At 47.6% G+C, this 20,274-nt stretch overlaps 1 protein-coding gene across 5 annotated transcripts in view; it reads left to right on the top strand.

The window, feature by feature from the left end:
• The window catches only part of LOC109875158 (histone-lysine N-methyltransferase 2C), a 147,661-nt gene that overhangs the window by 107,148 nt on the left and 20,239 nt on the right, over nt 1–20,274 (top strand). For 3 of the 5 annotated variants that reach the window (XM_031809660.1, XM_031809661.1, XM_031809664.1), the window contains 24 exons: nt 202–308; nt 416–490; nt 909–1,121; nt 1,657–1,779; nt 2,225–2,350; nt 2,572–2,702; nt 4,133–4,346; nt 4,478–4,570; nt 4,842–4,889; nt 5,893–6,039; nt 6,187–6,219; nt 6,362–6,478; nt 6,718–6,868; nt 8,546–8,793; nt 8,952–9,025; nt 9,442–9,675; nt 9,932–11,908; nt 12,153–12,463; nt 12,635–14,238; nt 14,408–14,586; nt 14,699–14,762; nt 14,980–15,212; nt 15,450–17,327; nt 17,867–18,070. In XM_031809660.1, the coding sequence (XP_031665520.1) occupies nt 202–308; nt 416–490; nt 909–1,121; nt 1,657–1,779; nt 2,225–2,350; nt 2,572–2,702; nt 4,133–4,346; nt 4,478–4,570; nt 4,842–4,889; nt 5,893–6,039; nt 6,187–6,219; nt 6,362–6,478; nt 6,718–6,868; nt 8,546–8,793; nt 8,952–9,025; nt 9,442–9,675; nt 9,932–11,908; nt 12,153–12,463; nt 12,635–14,238; nt 14,408–14,586; nt 14,699–14,762; nt 14,980–15,212; nt 15,450–17,327; nt 17,867–18,070 (8,584 nt within the window). The remainder of the gene's footprint in view (nt 1–201; nt 309–415; nt 491–908; nt 1,122–1,656; nt 1,780–2,224; nt 2,351–2,571; nt 2,703–4,132; nt 4,347–4,477; nt 4,571–4,841; nt 4,890–5,892; nt 6,040–6,186; nt 6,220–6,361; nt 6,479–6,717; nt 6,869–8,545; nt 8,794–8,951; nt 9,026–9,441; nt 9,676–9,931; nt 11,909–12,152; nt 12,464–12,634; nt 14,239–14,407; nt 14,587–14,698; nt 14,763–14,979; nt 15,213–15,449; nt 17,328–17,866; nt 18,071–20,274) is intronic. The other 2 variants (XM_031809662.1, XM_031809663.1) reach the window with 2 other exon arrangements.

Raw genomic sequence — 20,274 nt, forward strand, 5'->3', positions numbered from 1 at the left:
AGTATCCTTAACCCCAACCCCCTTCTTACCTTGCCCCTTTATGGTACCCTTAATATCAACCCCCTTCTCCTCCTGCCCCTTTATGGTACCATTAACCCCAACCCCCTTCTCCTCCTGCCCCTTTATGGTACCCTTAACCCCAACCCCGTTGTCCCTCTGTCGTAACCCCAACCTCTTCTCCCTCTTCTTCCTCACCCATAGATGGATCCATGGTTCCTGCCAGGGTCTCCATTCGGAAGAGGATGTGGAGAAAGCAGCAGACAGCAGCTTTGACTGCACCATGTGCCGTGTCCACAAGACCTCCAAGGGTAAGGACTACAGTATAGCCTTCTGAAACCTTGCTACACTATCTGAGCCTTGCAGGCTGCAGCCAATTAATCATTGGCTTTTGTGTCCCTCTTCACTGCATCAACAGCACTAGTGTCCAAGGCCAGAGACTCCATTGAGCCGGCAGTTATGACGCAAGTTGTCACAAAGGCTAAAGAAATGGGTAAGAAGAACATACGTCTGTCTGCCTTTTGTGTTTTTAGATATTTCTTCTAGATATTTCTTGTCGATTGAGAGATATCTTCATCTCAGAGTGGCCTTATAACTCTTCAACTTAAAGGAAAACTCCACCCAAAAACTATCTTTTGGTATTTGTTTTATTAGTGCATGGTTGACATAGACCCAACATATTTTGCTTGTCAGCAATCAAGTTTTCAAGATCTGTAACTTTCAATATACAGAAATCATCCCTGTATGATGCAAACACAGCATCATATGATGCAAAGGTTACATATCTTGAAAACGACTTTCAATCAACTTGGACAATCCAGTACATTCATTCATTCCAGTTCATCTAGGGCCATCATACATTACCATAACCGTGTGAGTTGTGTGTGTGTGTGTGTGCTTGTGCCTTTCAGACTTGGCGAGGACGTACACTCAGGACGGTGTGTGTCTGACGGAGTCGGGCCGGTGTCAGCTCCAGAGCCTGTCGGCCCCTGCATCGCGCCGTAGGAAACCCAAGCCCAAGCTGAAGCTGAAGATCATCAACCAGAATAGTGTGGCAGTGCTGCAGGCCCCCATGGACCTGCTGTCAGAACACTCCCGGGACGAGGACATGGAGGACCACAGAGGTGCCTGACTTTATAGATTTTTTTTCACAATAGTTTAATGGATCTTACCCCCAGCTCAGTATACAGCAAAAACAAAACAATAAATAAGGCCCCTTTTACAAAACATATGCAGTTTAGACATTGTCATTCATTGTCTTGAGAATGTAACCAGAGGGGCCTGACTTTAAATACAACAAGCTTGTCAGAAAACACTATGGACCAGTTTCCTGTACACAAATTAACACTAGTCCTGGATTAAGAAGCACCTTTCCTCTGAAATGGTAGTAGTCCTTCACATTCTCAAATTCACATGACTCTTGACAGCAGACGAATAGGTGGTGGGGTAGAGTTGGGGCTGCACTTAATTATGAGGTAAATTCCCAAAATGGAAAATTCCAGAAGTTCAATTAGGTTAATCTCTTGAAGATGACCGGAGTTGAAATTGAATTGACCCTGGGTGCTGTTGCTTGGGGGCAGGGGGGGGGGGGGGGGGGTCTGCTGGGTACTTCCCCTTGTCTGTCTGCTCATCACCTCTCACTCATTCACTCACTCGCAGAGACGGACCTTTCTCTGGACTGTGAGGGGAAGTCTGACTCGAGCCCGGAGCGAGAGCCAGCAGAAGACAAGTCCAAGGGGGCCGACGACAGCAAGAAGAGGAAGAGGAAGCCGTACCGGCCGGGTAGGGCACCTGATTGGAGGAGACAGCTCCTCTGGAGCGTGAAATGGTGCAGTACGTGCCGCACAGCTAGCCAAGCTCAGGGATGACAAGACAAGGCCTTGGAAGCAAAGAAAGAAAGAGGGCTCATTCCGGGGGTTATAAATGGTGTTTTCTGTAGTCTGGATTAAAGATGTTTCCTTATCTAGTGAAAAGCATTGATCCGTGCTTTATTAAACCACCAAGAAGAAGACCCACGTGTTCGTTTTCCTCCCAACACCAATTTCCAAATTGAACCGAGATCAGTAGCATTCTAATGAAAGTTCCCTATGACAATTTGGATATTTTACTTGCTAAGAACCAGCAATCTTATCTCCCCCAATTTGTTTATAAGCTTTTCACTGAACAGTTGGAGAGTATGGAGTGATTGTTAGTTGTGTTGGTTCATTGTTGAACATCTTTTTCTCAGGCATCGGTGGCTTCATGGTGCGGCAGCGGAGCCGTCCAGGTCAGGGCCCAGGCAAGGCCAAACGATCCCTGAGCAGGAAGGATTCCTCTGGCTCTGTTTCTGAACCCCCCACAGGGAAGGAGGAGGGTCAGTTTTCACACAACTCATCTACCCAAGTCCAATGCATCTTCAACTGCTATTGCCTGAATATCCTATTTCTACCTCTGTTGTACAAATAGAAAAATGACTCCTGTTTTAATCATTGGTGCTCGTGATTTTTGTTTTCTTGTAGAATACATAAACCTAATAAAAAGATTCTATATTTTTAAGGACAAGATTTTGATCCAAATGTTCTGCCCCTACTGCAGGCTGGGGAGAGGTGCTGCCTGACACCCCTTTGGAACAGACTCCCCCTGGGCTGGAGGCCCCAGAGAAGATCAAGAAACGCTATAGGAAGAAGAAAACCAAGCTAGAGGAGGCCTTTCCCACCTACCTGCAGGTCAGTCCCACATCTACATTATGACTCCGACATTTGTCTCAGGGTTTATGTGATTTGGAAGATGTGTTTTTAGAACTGAGGGAATATGTGCAGCCATGATTTCCTTTCATAATTATAACGTTACAATCAGGCAACACAGCAATTTGGTAGGCAAATTGTTTGGAGTAGAGTCTGTCTTGCTGCAAAAAACATCTTAGGATCCTCCATATGCAGATAAATAATTGTCAACCATTTTCTGCATTTAAAAATCGAGGCAACCATTCATAGATGCAGTAGCACCCTGACAGCCTGGAACGTCATGTTGCATTTACATAAAAAGTAGTTATCTCACCCAATGGGAGGCCTGAGAATACAGATAATACTCGGCATACTGCCTGGCAACAACTTAAAGATGGACCATTGGAGACGGTAGCCCTGTCTTTGTGCTTTCTTAAAGTAGGAGAGAATGCCTACAGGCGTTACCCTGAGTGGGTAGCTTTACATCCTCTACTACTCTTCCTCTCCAAATGACCTCAGTTTGGGTTGGGAATCGATGCATTACGTTTACATAAATGTTTTGTTATTTAGCAGTCTTATTCCGAGCGACTTACAATTTGTGCATTCATCTTAAGATAGCTAGGTGAGACAACATATCACAAACGTATCAAGAACATTTTCCCTCAAGTATTAATCAGCAAAGTCAGTGCTAGTAGGAAAGGTTAGTGCCATTTGTTGGGGAGTGGGGGTGGTTGGGGAGGGAATGCGGTTGGGGAGGGAAGGCATTGGGGGCGCCGTGAGTTCCTCTCTCTCTCTCTCTCTCTCTCTCTCTCTCTCTCTCTCTCTCTCTCTCTCTCTCTCTCTCTCTCTCTCACTCTCTATTTATCTCTCTCCCTCCCTTCCTCTCTCGTCTCAAACCCTGAGCTCTATGTCACCTTATGTTGGCCCGAAACCGATGAGATGTGAGGAGGTGCATTAAGCCATGGGCATCTGTCACTGCTGGTCTGTACTCCACAGCAGGAGGGCCAGGCCCAGAGACCAAGTAAAACCTAAAGGGCCCCGACACCCAACACAGAGGAGGGGCACATTGGATTAATGATTTAAATGGTAAACTAGGCTTTTAATGTTCCAGCACAGTGGTTTGGCTGCAGCAGTCATGTGTCCATCCGCTGGAGAGATAAGACATTGCTGATGGGGAGACGCGGATCCATCTACACTGGTAGAGAGAGAGAGTCCACTGACATGACTATTGGCAAAAGCAGCAGAAGTGTTTGCCTCAATGTGTCTCCTTGTCAACTTTGTTCTGCATAGCATATAAAAAAAGAAGAAATACAAACAGAAGGGATGGATCATGTTTCTGTGCCTCTTGATAAAAGGTGGGAGATATCAAAGGTTGTCAGTTATCCTGAAGTATGGTGTGTCTATGGAGAATTGACCCATGCTGTGTTGTCTAGGAGGCGTTCTTCGGTAAGGACCTGCTGGATAAGAGCAAGCAGAGCAGGCAACAGGCGGTGGAGTCTGGCCTAATGGAGGAGGGCCAAGCAAGGGCCGGAGCCGGGCCCCAGAGGGACAGGAAGCAACCCACCACCAGCTTCCTGGACCCCTCCTCGTACCCCCTCCTCAGTGTGACCTCGGGCACGTCCAGACCCACCAGACCACCAGGACCTCGTATGTACTACACAGATACACATAGAGACACAGACACTCACACACACACATGCTCGCACGCTCACACACACACGCACTCTTTTCCATTGATCCATGCTGTGGTTCCTGACTGTCTGTCTTCTCATCCACAGAGCCCTCTGAAGAACCTCTAGTGGATCTGTCGGAGGTTCTCAATACGGATGCAGATCTCCTGGGAATGCTGGGGAAACAGACAGGTGACTCTGGTATGTCACTGATCTCTGAGGCTGTCATCGTGGGAGGAGTTTACTGCTAGCCTGAGATGTCTTGCTGTCTGTCTTTTCAAAATGTCACTTTCTCTTGTCACATACTTTTCATAATTATTTTGGACATCTTGTGTTTTGTTTGATCTTTATTTGACGTTGTTTCAGGTGTGTTTTGTGCGTTTTTGTTTGGTTTCAGTTTGGTTTCCTTGCTCTGTCTCCACTCTGTTTTATTCACTCATCTTGTGTCTTGATTTGGGTTCTGTTTCTGTAGGTCTTGATTTTTTCCATTTCCAGGTTGACACCTCACCTCCTCCTTTTGGTAAGGGCTCCATGGCATTAGTAGCAATAGTACATTCGCATTCATTTACCGTTTCTGTGGCAAGCTTTTTAATTAGGCTGACTTCATCGCTCGAGTCTAGGAAGTTGGGACGTGTGTGTGTGTGAGTGTATGCATCCGCACATTGGGGTGTGAGAGAGTGCTTCTTTGGGCTCATCTTTACATGCATGCTCTCATGTCAACAATAGCCTCTCACATATAAAAGGTGTCCCCATCCTTTGTTTGGTTTTTGGTTCAGTTTGTGACATTCAAGGCAAACTGACTTTAGAAACGTGTGAGTGATTCAGATTCTCACTGAAACAATCGGTCAAGGACTGGCTCTCTATTCAAACTCAGAAAATGAACAATTTAGAGGCAAACGATTTAGCGAGAATGAGAGGCCTTGGTGAGTGGCCTTCAATATAGTGATGACACCGAAGGTCTCAGTCTCTCTCGTCCCTGCTCTGTGATTGGTGGAGAATGGCTTAGCAACTCCACTGAGGCCAATATGCTTCCTTTGTTCTTTATCAGTAAATACTTAAGATTCCCTCAGTATTTATTTGATTAAATAAAAAGTATTGGTAGCTCAGTTTGCAGCAGTCGTCCTGATGTTGATTGATAGATGGATGGTTGTAATGTGTTTTGAGAGGATAGTAGAGATTGTGTTGAGATTCATCTCAAAGGATAACCTTCATGAGTAATCCTGCTAAGCTAGCACCGTTATCATCTTAATTTAATTTCCACACAATGCAGATATTCCCCTTATTTTATTCAAATGAGATTCAAAGTTTATCAGCTAGACAAAGTTCTAATTAAAATTGCTGAAGGATACATGTTTTAATCTACATTATATGGAGAATAAACACAGAATCACAGATTGATTGCAGTATTCTTTGAAGTCTGTCTACCTTGCATAGTTGTTAGTGTGTATCTTTGTTAACACGTGTGTTATTCAATGTGTGTTTTGTATGTGTCTGTGTGTGTACATATGTGTGTGTTTCCTCAGTTGGTCTGGACATTGGACCCCTGACAGACAGCTCCCCAGCGCAGTCTCAGTCCGGCCGGAGGCCACTCCGTACGCTCCCAGATGAACATCTGGACGGGATCCTCAGTCCAGAGCTGGAGATGGCTGACGGTCTGGAGATGGCTGACGGTCAGTAAGGGGCCTGGTGGTCAACACCAGGTCTTGTGCTGACATCTGTTTTTCAGAACCCACATAGACACTTCACTTCTTGGTATAGCTCTGATCACTGAGTATCCATTTACTGAGGTAAATAATCTATTTTTCTTCTGGTTTTAGAATCGATTCTCAGCAAACTCTACAAAATACCAGGTTGGTTATTAGTAACCACTATTTTTGAAATCACTCTGTCCGTTCCTCTCCTTCAGAGAACCAGGGTTAAACATAACCGAACGTTAGTATTATCTGTCTCTATCCATTTTAACTGTGTTGTCTCTGTTGGTGCCCCCCATAGAGCTGGAGGGGAAGGACGTGGAGGACCTGTTCACTGCCGTCCTGAGCCCCAGCCATCCACCACAGCTGCCTCACCCCCACGGCCCACCTGGAGCCAGCCTGACACACCCACATGCAGGTATGATACCTATATTGATCCTGTAGCAGTTACTGGCAGTCTTTTGCTCTTATCTGAATATTTTATCAGACCTATGTAACCAGCTGGGTCTTCAGTGTACCACAAAACAGCCCACTGAGATAAAGCCTAGGCATTAGCTCTGGGAGCCAATGCAAGTATTCAGGTCTCAGGTGAGGTTGCACGTGAGCATGGTTTGCCCAAAGTAATGCATTGATATAATAATTTGTTTTTCCATACAGGGAATGCCATGTTTCCACGGATGCCAATGATAAACGGGCTGATGGGACCTAACCAACGATTCCCTCTGAATCCGCCCCATCCCGGAGCAGAATCATGTATCCCAGATAACTTCTCCCCCCTCCACCGCATGCCTTTCACTGACAATCCAAGGTACTAACTGCAAAACTTACCTTGTCCTGGAAAGCACTCTCTCTATCCACATAATGATCTGACAAACTGTAATGAATGCTATGTCATACATGCCGGATTAGTATTTGAAGGTATCTGCCTAACATTTACATTTTAGTCATTTAGCAGACGCTCTTATCCAGAGCAACTTACAGTTAGTGCATTAAGATAGATAGGTGGGACAACCACATATCTCAGTCATAGTAAGTACACAGTATGTAGCATAACTACACGATTCAAACACCTCAAATTGCAAGCATTGCTAGTGACTCAGTTACTGGCGGACGCTTGTGCTCTACCAAACAATGAAAATGATAACTACATGTTTTTTTGTACAGTACCAGTCAAAACTGTGGACACACCTACTCATTCAAGGGTTTTTCATTATTTCTACTATTTTTTACATTGTAGAATAATAGTGAAGACATCAAAACCATGAAATAACACATATGGACCCATGTAGTAAACAAAAAAGTGTTAAACAAATCAAAAATAGATTTTATATTCTTCACCCATTGCCCTGATGACAGCTACTGTATGCACACTTTTGGCATTCCTTCACTCTGCGGTCCAACTCATCAAAAACCATCTCAATTGGGTTGAGGTTGGTGATTGTGGAGGCCAGGTCATCTGATGCAGCACTCCATCACTCTCCTTATTGGTCAAATAGCCCTTACACAGCCTGGATGTGTGTTTTGGGTAATTGTCCTGTTGAAAAACAAATGATAGTCCCAACAAGCACCAACCTGATGGGATGGCATATCGCTGCAGAATGCTGTGGTAGCCATGCTGGTTAAGTGTGCCTTGAATTCTAAATAAATCACAGACTGTTTCAGTTCCTCCATGCTTTACGTTGGGAACCACACATGCAGAGACTATCCGTTCATCCACACCGCGTCTCACAAAGACACGCCAGATGGAATCAAAAATCGCAAATTTGGGCTCATCAGACCAAAGGACAGATTTCCATTGCTAATGTCCATTGCTCGTGTTTCTTAGCCCAAGCAAGTCTCTTCTTCTTATTGGTGTCCTTTAGTAGTATCTTCTTATTGGTGTCCTTTAGTAGTGGTTTCTTTGCAGCAATCGACCATGAAGGCCTGATTCATGCAGTCTCCTTTGAACAGTTGATGTTGAGATGTGTCTGTTACTTGAACTCTGTGAAGCATTTATTTGGGGTTTCAAAGTTCTTGAAATTTTCCGCATTGACTGACCTTCATGTCTTAGTTATTATGGACTGTCGTTTCTCTTTGCTTATTTGAGCTGTTCTTGCCGTAATATGGACTTTTACCAAATAGGGCTATCTTCTGTATACCCCCTCAAATGCATTAAGAAGACAAATTCACTTTTAACAAGGTACACCTGTTAATTGAAATTCCTTCCGGGTGACTACCTCATGAAGCTAGTTGAGAGAATGCCAAGAGTGTGCAAAGCTATCTTCTAGGCAAAGGGTGCCTACTTTGAAGAATCTCAAATATATTTAGTGGAACACTGTTTTGGTTACTTACATGATTCCATATGTACTATTTAATAGTTGTGATGTCTTCACTATTATTCTATAATGTAAAGAATAAAGAAAAACCCTTGAATGATTTGGTGTGTCCAAACTTTTGACTGGTCCTGTATATTTCTGAAATTCGTGTTCTTGTGTCCTTCCTATAGGGACAGGAAGTTTAATCAGATGGCCAGAGAGGCAGTGGGTTCGTGGCAGGGGGCTCCTGGCCCTGTCCACAGTGGACCAGGCCCCACCCCTCTTCCTGGTGCTGAGGGGGGCGAGGCGGAGGCCATGTCCAATGCCCAGAGGAGCACACTGAAGTGGGAGAAGGAGGAGACTCTGGGGGAACTAGCCACTGTGGCCCCTGTCCTCTACACCAATGTCAACTTCCCCAGCCTCAAGGATGAGTTCCCAGGTGTGTGTGTCACAGTCACATCTTTGTGCATATCCAGCCATTACCATGACTTAATTTACAATTGAAGATGGTATGAGAATTGAAGATGATATCAGATGTCCTTCTTGAGCTGCAAGCATGTTGTTGGTCTAATATTTAAAATAATATTGTCACTTTAGACTGGTCTACAAGAGTCAAACAGATTGCAAAGCTGTGGAGGAAAGCAAGTTCGCAAGACAGGGCCCCGTATGTGGTAAGATGCCTTTAATTCTGCTTAGATTACATTGTCCCCAGTAGACATCCATTGGAAATGTGAGAATCCCAAATCATTTAGTCTGATCTGGTATTTTTTTATGAGTCAGACTAAAAGTATTAAATCATTTTTAGAAAAAGCCAGTGCTATTTCAAATCCAGCCGTTCACAGATGACCCTATTAACAGAAGAACCACAGTTCTCAGCGTTAACCTCACACAGAACCTGTAATTACATTCCGGAGAAGTCATTTTATCTGGCAGAAGCCATGTTTTAAGGACATGCACTTGATTAAAAAAATCGACTGAATAAAACAAACTAGTAATAGTCTCCTAAGGTTTCCATGGCACCAACTGAAATGATTTATTCTGTTTGTGTCTGCACGCGTGTGTGTCTGCGACTGATTTTGCTCTGCAGCAAAAAGCGAGGGACAACAGGGCTGCTCTGCGCATCAACAAGGTTCAGATGTCCAACGAGAGTCTGAAGAGGCAGCAGTCGCAGCAGCTGCCGCTGTCCCAGCTGCCCCCGGCCTCACTGCAGCCTCCCGACGAGGTGTTTGACCCCAACATACCGCTAGACACAGACTTGCTCTTTAAGGACCCTTTGAAACCCAAAGAGTCAGAGCATGAGCAAGAGTGGAAGTTTAGACAGGTAAGGTTGTATTCAGAGAGGTGAGGTAATAGTGTGTGCAGGCAGGTTAGTATGCTAGTGTGCGTGAGAAGCAACCAGTTCAGATGCAGTTTAGGAAGTCTTCTCCCCCATCCCAAAAAAAACAAACACAGTAGTTAAATAGTCTCCTTGTTGGTCTTTTGGGATTTAGGGTGCTAAGCAAACATGCATTGCTTGTTCAGGTTACTATTTGAAAGACTAAAACATGTTTTGCCCTTTCATCCTGTTCCTACAACAGCAAATGAGACAGAAAAGCAGGCAGCAAGCCAAGATCGAAGCCACCCAGAAGCTGGAGCAGGTGAAGAATGAGCAGCTGCAGCAGCAGCAACAGCAGTCAGGCAGCCAGTCGGAGGGAGACGGTAACAACAGCGGCAACCAGAGTCCTTCCTCCCAGCACGGCAGCAACGGCAGCATGTCCCCCATGCAGCACAGCACCGGGGGGAAAGAGGGCTTCATCCAACGTCAACTCCCAGGGACGCCCACCTCGGGGCCCCCTGAAGATGTGTTCCTGCGGCCCCCTCCTCCCCCTCCTTCAGGGGGGTCCTCTCAGCCCCAGTCGCCCCAGGTGTTCTCCCCTGGCTCATCCAGCTCCAGACCCTCCTCTCCCTGGGACCCCTATGCCAAGATGGTAGGGACCCCCAGACCTCCAACTCTGGGGCCCAGCGCGTGTCGCAGGATGTCCATGGAGTCTGGCAAGTCTCCCACCTCTTTGATGGAGCAACAGGACAGAGGGAGGCTCACGTCTCCGGCTCATGAGGCTTTCGGCTCCCCCACGTCTATGAGTAGGGAGATGGATCCCTATGCCAAGCCCCCTGACACCCCCAGGCCTGTTGCTGGGGACATTGACCCCTTCCTAAAGCCTATGTGCCCACCCAGAGTCAACCAGGGTCCCCAGGGAAGGCCCCTGATAGGCTCTCCAGTGCGTGGAGACCCTTACTCTAGACCCATGATCCGCCAAGAGGCCTACCAACGAATGGCTCAAAACAGGATGATCCTGTCAGACCCTTACTCCAGACCTCTGTTAGCTCCCATCCCGGGGAGCAACGAGCAGGGCTCAGTCCCTCAGTCTTTGTTCAAGACCCCCATGCCCCCACCCCAGCCCCAGGACCCCTTCAACAGACCAATGCCTCATCCCCCAGACCGGTTCTCTCAGCAGGGAGACCCCTACGCTCAGGCCCCTCTGACCCCTCGACCTCATGATAGCTTCACCAGTCCACCGAGGATGGCCCAGCACCATACCCAGGGCCACCCCTTCCCCCAGCCCGGCCCAATGGCACAGTTACCCAACCGAAACCCTTACACCCATGCTCCCTCTACTCCAAGGCCCGACCACTTCACATATGACCCCTTTGCCCAACCCCCAGGACCCTCATCAGACCCCTATGCTCAGATGCCAGGTACCCCTAGACCTATGAATGACCTTATCAGCCAACTTCCTGGAAACAGACCATTCTTTGAGTCCGGCTATGCTCGACCTCCAGGCACTCCTCGTCCAAACGACAACTACAGCCAATCCTCTGACCCTTATTCCCAGCAGCCCAACACCACTCGCCCTGGTATGAACCATTTCCACCACCCTCACCCACACCCCCAGCCCCCCGGTCAGAGGATGTCCCCCGGGCACTCCATGGATCCCTACACACAGCAACCTGGTACCCCTCGGCCCCCCAGGTTCTCAAAGTCCCCAGGCAGCCAGAGACTAGCCCCCATGGATCCCTACACTAGTCAACCTGGAACACCCAGGCCTTTGAGCGGTGACATGTTCTCCCAGACCCCCAGGCCTATGCTGAATGACCCGTACGCCCAGGCTCCAAGCACCTCGCAGCCAGGGATGGGGTCTGACAGGCTGAGCAGACTGCGGGGGCAGAGGCCTGGTCCCATGGGGAACCAGGATCCCTTCTCCCCTCCTCAAAGCGTTAGGCTCCAAGATGCTCCCTTTCCACACCCTGGGTCACAGACACCAAAGCATCACGGTGGGATAGCCGATGAGGGATTTTCTCCATCGCCGTCCAGACGGCCCAACCAGACGCCTATCCATGATCCTTACGAGCAGGCGCCCATGACCCCACGTCCACAGCCAGCAGACAGACCAGATAGGAAGGAGCAGCAAGGCCAGGACCCTGGAGGACAGCTGCAAAACCCCTCCCAGATGCCTGGAACCCCCTCTGAGGTTCAGAGTGTTTCTCTGGCCGACAGCGAGGAGAGACTCAAACAGGTAGGACTGACGCTATTTAAACTGCTCTTATCTTCATTTAAAGTATTATCTTCCAGATAAATTTCACCCGTTTCAGTATTCACTTAAATTAACATTTGTATCCCTTGGCAAGCTTGAAGCCACGGTGATTAATAGCTAATACATTTCTATCACTTTTTTTTTTCAATCAAATATTCAGTAGAGTTCTGGCATGAAACATGAATTATCTAGTTGGAGGTCTGACAGTTCGTGTTGTTTTATTTAGCGTCAACGCATCCGAGAGCTTATCCTGAAGCAGCAGCAGCAGAGGAGTGCCATCCGCCAGGAGAACGCTGGTATCATGGCCCCTGGTCCTGGGACACCCCGACCCTGGCCGCACGAGGGACACGGACAACAGGGTGAGATGTTCAGCCGGCCCCCTCCACCTTACCCTGGGCCGGGCCCCATGAGCGGACCAATGAGGTTCCCTGGATCTGGACCCTTCCCAGGGGACCAGCGAGGCCCTTTCCCTAATGAGGGTCAGTTCCCCATAGGACAATACTCGGGTGATCCTAATATCAGACATCAGGGGCCAAGGTTTGTAACTGATATTACTGTCCTTACAGACTTAATAAATAAGACCTTATTTTTTGTATGACTCATGAATTTCTAGTCTACGAAAAAACAGAGTCATTCTAGATTGAATGTTTCGGAGGTAACTCGGCACTGGAATATGTGTTAAATGTATTTTTTCTTTCGATTGCTCAGGTTTGCATTTCCACCTAGTGGACCGGGACCTCATGGTAGCCAGGAGTTCTTCCCCAGAGGCCCTCACCCCATGCAGGACATCCACCCTGGGATGAGACGCTCCATGTCTGTAGATATGGCCAAGTCCATGGGGGGCAACCCTATGGGGCTCCCCCAGCATTTCCCTCCTAGTGGTGTGCCAATGCAACAGCACAACATTATGGGCCAGCCTTTCATCGAGCTGAGACACAGAGACAGCAGGATTCGTCTCCCTTTCGGGTCCTCTGGCATGCAAGGGAACAACATGGACCCCGACCTCCAGCCCCAGAGGCCTCCTGGTTTCATGGGAGGGCTTGAATTCCGGTTGCCTCCAAACCAAGGCCCCAGGATGATGATGGAGTCAATGGGGGACCAGCAGATGAGCCAAGGCCAGCTGTCCTCCAACATTGAGAACCTCCACCAGCATCAGCAGGCCCAGATGCAAGGGGGAGCCATGCCAAGGCAAGCCCAGCTAATGAGGTCCATGAGCCAGCCTGCTTCGAACGAGACCCAGGGTATGTCAGCTTCCATGATGATACCTGGGCCTTCTCCTGGGAAGAGTGATGGTCAGGGTGGAGTCTCCATGGCTAACAACAATGACGGAGTGGATGACAAACTGGACACAGATGAATCGGCCGTCAAAGACCTGGAAGATGTTGAGGTGAAAGACCTAGTCGATGCCGATCTGGACAACCTAAATCTGGATCCGGAAGAAGACGGCAAAGACCTAGACCTAGAGACAAATGACCTGCACCTGGACGACTTCCTGACGTCGGGGAAGTTCGACATCATTGCGTACACGGACCCCGACCTGGACGATGTCAAGAAGGACTTGTTCAATGAGGAACTGGACCTTAATGACCCCATGGAAGACCACAGCGACGCCTGTGACTTCCAGAAGGCCTTGTCTGAGAAGAGGAGTTCTAGCTGTGGCGGTGCTGCATCTTCCTTCTCCAATTTGACGTCTGGAATGGGGAAGTCAGAGGGAATGGCCGAGAAGACAGCTGATGTGAAACAGGAAGTGAACTGCCGCCAGAGTTCCGTCTCCTCCCTGACTTTTGAGTATAAGATCAAAATGGAGGACAAAGACAACCTGTCTCAGACGTCCAATGAGAGGACAGAGCAACAAGCAGACGGAAACACTAACAAGCAATCAGGAGTGCTCTCTGCCTCCACGCCAGTACTCTCTAGCTTACTAATCAAGCAGCAACCAGAGGACTCTACCTGTGACAATCAAGGCAGTGGTAACTCTATGACACAGCCAAACCAAGACACTCAGAACAACTCTGGACTTAGTATGGGATCTCAAACCATGGATCCAACTAACAGGGGAGAAGAAGAAGGAGAAGCATCCATGTCTACCTTTGAGATGGACCAGAGTGGGTTGACCCCGGCTCAGCAGGCCCTGTTGGCCCAGACATTGGGCCAGGCGGGGCCAGGGGGGCACAGACCCCTGCTGCTGGAGGAGCAGCCCCTCCTCCTACAGGACCTGCTGGACCAGGAGAGGCAGGAGCAGCAGCAGCAGAGGCAGATGCAGGCCATGATCAGACAACGCTCCTCTAGTGACTCTTTTTTTCCCAACATTGGTAATTAGACATTTTTTGTTTAGGCTAAATGCTTTATGCCAGTTCAAACGAGTTATTCACTTTCACATTGATATGAGTTTTAAACAGTATACATGTCAGTGATATGCATAGAGGAATTTGTGTCTTATGTAATGGGCATGTTGCTGACCACACTTTTTTTGGTCTGCAGATTTTGATGCCATCACTGACCCTATAATGAAAGCAAAGATGGTCGCTCTGAAAGGCATCAACAAAGTCATGGTTCAAAACAACATGGGGATGACACCAATTGTCATAAACAGGTTCCAACCTGGTCCTGCGGCACCATGTCCTGAAAGCACCCCTGTTCCTCCACAGGCCGTTGGACAGGTAACTGAAACACTTAACCAAGTCAGCTCTCTTAAGTCGTCTTTCATACACAAAGCATACTAGGAAAACACAAATTATAACATCAATTTATTGTTTGTCAATTTCAAACCAGGATGGCAAGCTGACACCCTCAGTGACAAGGCCCAATCCTCCCACTTTTGGACCAGGTTTTGTCAGTAAGTTCACCTCTGTTAACATTCACAATCGTCCGTAAATGTATCCTTTTGATTTATGAGCCATAGTTCAATAATGGTATAAATCTGTAAAAATAAAAAATTCTCTCCCCCCCCTCAGATTTTCTTGGCTTTACCAGGCTTAGCCCAAAATGCTTTTGTAATAAATATTGTTAATGTACATAAGTACTATGAAAACTCACTCTGTCGCTTCCCTCAGACAATGCTCAGAGGACTCAGTACGAGGAGTGGCTCCAGGAGACCCAGCAGCTGCTCCAGATGCAGCAGAAATTTCTGGAGGAGAAGATCGGCGCCCACAGAAAGTCCAAGAAGGCCCTGTGTGCCAAGCAGAGGACGGCCAAGAAGGCTGGAAGGGAGTTCCCTGAGGAGGACGCAGAGCAGCTCAAACACTTGACGGAGCAGCAGGGTGTAGTGCAGAAACAGCTGGAGCAGGTATGTAATGTCACTTTCTTCATCAGTACTATACCACTGTCTTACCATAACATTAGGCTATGCCCTCAATTCAACCCTCAAACTGCCCTTGCTTGGAACTAAGTTTTGAGACCTGACCAAAATGTTCAAAGCTCCTTGTAATTATGTCAATACAAATGTTGAATTGTTATTGTCTGTCTTGCCAGCTGTTTGTCCATGTTCTTATGTAATATATATTTTTGGTTCTTGTCCTTTCAGATCCGGAAGCAGCAGAAAGAGCATGCTGACCTGATCGAGGAGTATGGTGTGAAGCAGCAGCAGGGTGGCAGTGGCCTGCCTCCCACTGGGATGCCAGCAGCAGTGCCAGGAATGCCACCAATACAAGGCGGCCCTGCCGGCATTGTACCAAGTGGGCCTCCAATGAACCACCCATCTATGAACCACATGGTGCAGCAGGTGCCAATCCATCCAGGCCAGCCAAACGCCCCCCCAAAACAAATGCCCATGCCCAACGCACCAGCAGGCTGGCATCCTGGAGCTCCCATGCCCATGGGCGGACCCAATATGCCCCCTCAGGTTCCCATGGGAAACCCAGCTCAGCAGCCTCAACTGCCCATGGGCAACCTGCCTCAGCAGCCCCCACAGATGCCCCAGCAGATTCCTCCCCAAATGCCCCAGCAGATTCCTCCCCAAATGCCCCAGCAGATGCCTCCCCAAATGCCCCAGCAGATGCCTCCCCAAATGCCCCAGCAGATGCCTCCCCAACTGCCCCAGCAGATGCCTCCCCAAATGCCCCAGCAGATGCCCATGGAAAACCAGCCTCAGCCTCAACCCGGCGGGGTCAAACCCCCACAGGGCTCCGGTTTGAAGTTTGACGACAACAACCCGTTTAGTGAGGGCTTCCAGGAGAGAGAGCGTCGGGAGAGGCTGAGAGAGCAGCAGGAGAGGCAAAGGGTCCAACTAATGCAGGAAGTAGAACGTCAGCGCGCCCTAAAACAACGCATGGAGATGGAACAGCAAGGCATGCTGGGGCCTGACGGGGGGAACATGGTGCCCCTCTCTCAGATGCCGTTCTTCAATGCTGAGCTGCCCCAGGACTTCATGCAGCAGTTAGGACCGATGTTCCCCCTGCAGCAGCCCATGCAGCCAGGGATGGGCTCTCCTCCCGGGGCCTTCATACAAGGCGGAGACCGGAGGGCCATAATGGGTAACGGGATGATTCCTCAGGACATGGGACCTGGTTTTGGGCCTGATAACATGGTACTACAGGGTAACTTCGCCCAGGGTCCACACAGACCCCGGAGGTTCAGCGGCCCAGGCGTGATGCCACAGATGCCCGGGGAAGGCCCTCCATTTGGGAGCGGCAACTCCACCACGCCCCTGCCTTCCAACTTCCCCGGCTCGGGTCAGTCTCTGATCCAGCTCTACTCCAACATCATCCCGGATGAGAATGGCAAGAAGAAAAGAAACAGGAAGAAGAAGAAAGACAATGACGATGCAGATTCTGTGAAAACGCCGTCCACGCCGCGCTCTGACCTGACTGCCCCTCTGACGCCCTGCCGGTCAGACACATCCTCCACACCCACCAGGAACAACGCCCACCTTTTCGGGGACCAAGACCTTTCCAGGTCCCCCTTACTTGGCTCCTCCACCTCTACCCCCAGCCATAGCCACTCAGAGCTGGAGAGGCAGCTCTCTGGAGGGCTGGGTGGAGGGCTGGGTGGTGTTGGGCAGCCTGTAGGGATGGGTAGCCTCCCATCAGACATCTCCCTAGCCAGGGCCCAAGCTCTGGAGCAGGAGCGCATCCTCAGCAACATTAAGCTGGAGCAGACTGAGAGCACCGAGTGCCACGGACCCAGAGATGGCACCTCCTCGCACATGGGCTCAGGGATGGGTACGGTGAAGGAGGAGGGTGGAGCTGCAGTACAGAGCCCCTCCCACGGCGGGGGAGCAAAAGGGGAATCTGGGAGTAACAACGAACTCCTCAAACACCTGTTGAAGAACAGGCAGACGCCTCTTAATGGACCAGGGCTTCCCCACCAACGGTCAGACAAGAGCCTGAGGTCTGAGGAAGAGGAGGCGGATGCAGACTGTAAGGCCCTGCTGCTAAGGCAGAGCTCCATGGACAGCAACGGGGTGAGTCGGTCTGGTAGATGAGGCATGGCAGTGAAGGTTGGTGAAGGCTCATTGTAACAGTTGGGATGGAATAAATGGAACGATCCAGTTCCATTAATTACAATAAGTCTATCCTCCGATTTCTCCCTCCACCAGCCTCCATTGAGTCACAGTGACCGCTAGCTTGCTATGTAGGTAGATGAGCAGCCAGTGTGAGTCACAGCCAAGCCAAGTAGGCTCTGAGTCTGGTTCAGTGAATCTGTCCAATGGGTTGCTGCCTGTGACAACTGCTGTGCGTCATAGTAGGAGGCAGTAGTTTAGGCTGAGTCGTGATTCATGAAATGGTCTCTCAGATCTTCTCCTGCTAAAAATAATGGTGGTGTTGGTGGAAATACCCAAGGCTTAAGAGTTGTGAATTGTAAAAGTTATTTATGAACAGCGTGGTATCATGTCATGTTTTTTTTTATATAGATATTTTTGTGATTGCCGATAAACGAGACACTGCTTTCTTACCAGTGTCTCTATGACAATTGACACAGTACTCATATACCTCCTCCCAGGCATATTCAGACGGACAGCTCTCTGGCCTTCCAGAGTTCCCAGGACCACTGCTCACAGGACAGGAGAAGAGGAAAGGCAGGAACAAGAGGAACCCCAAAGGAGGAGAGAGGCCCGCCTCTCGTTACAAGAAGAGGAAGAAAGAAGGGGAGGAGAAGCAACTGGTGCACTCCAGCACTGATACACTAATGACCCAGCTCAAACAGGTAGGGAGTAGACATCACTTATAGGCATAGTCACATTAACCATACCTACACATACATATTACCTCAATTAGTCAGACTAACCGCTGCCTGTATATAGCCTCTCTACTGTATATAGCCTCTCTCCTGTATATAGCCTCTCTACTGTATATAGCCTCTCTACTGTATATAGCCTCTCTCCTGTATATAGCCTCTACTGTATATAGCCTCTACTGTATATAGCCTCTCTACTGTATATAGCCTCTCTCCTGTATATAGCCTCTCTCCTGTATATAGCCTCTCTCCTGTATATAGCCTCTCTCCTGTATATAGCCTCTCTCCTGTATATAGCCTCTCTACTGTATATAGCCTCTCTACTGTATATAGCCTCTCTACTGTATATAGCCTCTCTACTGTATATAGCCTCTACTGTTATTTTTCACTGTCTTTACTGTTGTTTATTATTTCCATATTTATCTTTTGTTTACTTAATAGTTATGTTTTACTTAAAAATTACGCTGTTGGTTAGGGCCTATAAGTAAGCATTTCACTGTAAGGTCTACTACACCTGTTGCATTCGGTGCACGTGACAAATAAACTGAAAGCTGTTGATACTCTACACACACGTCAGAGACTAGACTTCTTCTTATACCAATAGGCCACATTCAGCATGTTACATTTACTCATCTCACATTAAGGGGAGCTAAATGATCCCTTCAGAGATGTTTCCTTCCACAGCTCTGTCTTTAACAGCGCTGTGATGCATCGACCACAGAGCTAGCTAATTACAGATAGGACTGTGCCCCGGGTGTGTGTATGCTGATACCATTACATGCATCATAGCCACATTACTGCCGTGTTAATGGACTAGCAAATGAAGCTGCTAGGTTTGACAGTTATACACCCAGGCATTACTGGTGGTTATTATGGAGAAGAATGGGACATATTATAACCCCCCCCATGGTGCTCTTCATTGATTAAATCTGTATGCAGCCGCATCACTTCATAAATGGCTTTAGTTAATTGCGATAGAAACTACACAGTTTGATTGCATACCGGTATTCAGTTTGATGGCATGGAGCCATGATATGGTCTCCTGGAGGGCAGAGGGACCATATAAAAATGATGTAAATTGAAACAAATGGTATCCTAGCCTACTGGGTGCTGCTACACCATACTGTCTGCATATCACTGATAAATGAGACATAAATAATATTGTTTTTCTCTCCAAACGTTATTATCAAACAGTCAACCAGCTCTTTTATTACAATTTACGTGCTGTTTTGTTGAAGTTTAAATTACTGTCATTTTGATAAGTAATTGCTGTCTTCGTTTCCTTCCTATGTGGGAAGGATAATTGTAGAAAATGAATTGAATGGGAAATCTAGACTTTCCAAACACGCTTCAATTTGAAATACCCAGTAATCGCTGTAATCAATAAACAAGGATAAATTACCCACAGACTTCCACTAAACACATAGCCGCCACAGCGGAGTTGAAGATGTGAATAATACCCCAAGTATGTTCATTTGACTTGGTGCTATTTGTGAGCTCCAAATTGGGACAGTGACAAATGTTTTGTTGTTTTGGCTCTGTACTCCTGCATTGGATTTGAAATGTTGCAATGAGTGAGGTTAACGTGCAAACTGTCAGGTATAATTTGGGGGTATTTTCATCTATATCTTGTGAACCGTTTAGAAATTACAGCACTTTTTGTACATTGTCCCTCCATTTCAGGCAACCAAAATTATTGGGACATATTCACTTGTGGATTAAAGTAGTCAAAAGTGTAGTATTTGGTCCCATATTCCTAGCACGCAATGATTACATCAATCTTTGGACTCTACACACTTTTTGGATGCATTTGCTATTTGTTTTGGTTGTGTTTTAGTATATTTTGTGCCCAATTGTATTGTAAATAAGAATAGAATATATTTCTAAACACATTTACATTAATGTATATGCTACCATGATTACGCATACAGTACCAGTCAAAAGTTTGGACACACCTACTCATTCAAGGTTTTTTCTTTATCTTTGCTATTTTATACATTGTAGAATAATAGTGAAGGCATCAAAACTATAAAATAACACATATGGAATCATGTAGTAACCAAAAAAAGTGTTCATCAAATCAAAATATAGTTTATATTTTTCATTCTTCAAAGTAGCCACCCTTTGCCTTGATGACAACTTTGCACACTCTTGGCATTCTCTCAACCAGTTTC

The sequence above is a fragment of the Oncorhynchus kisutch genome, linkage group LG30, assembly GCF_002021735.2.
Source record: "Oncorhynchus kisutch isolate 150728-3 linkage group LG30, Okis_V2, whole genome shotgun sequence".
Lineage (NCBI taxonomy): Eukaryota > Metazoa > Chordata > Actinopteri > Salmoniformes > Salmonidae > Oncorhynchus > Oncorhynchus kisutch.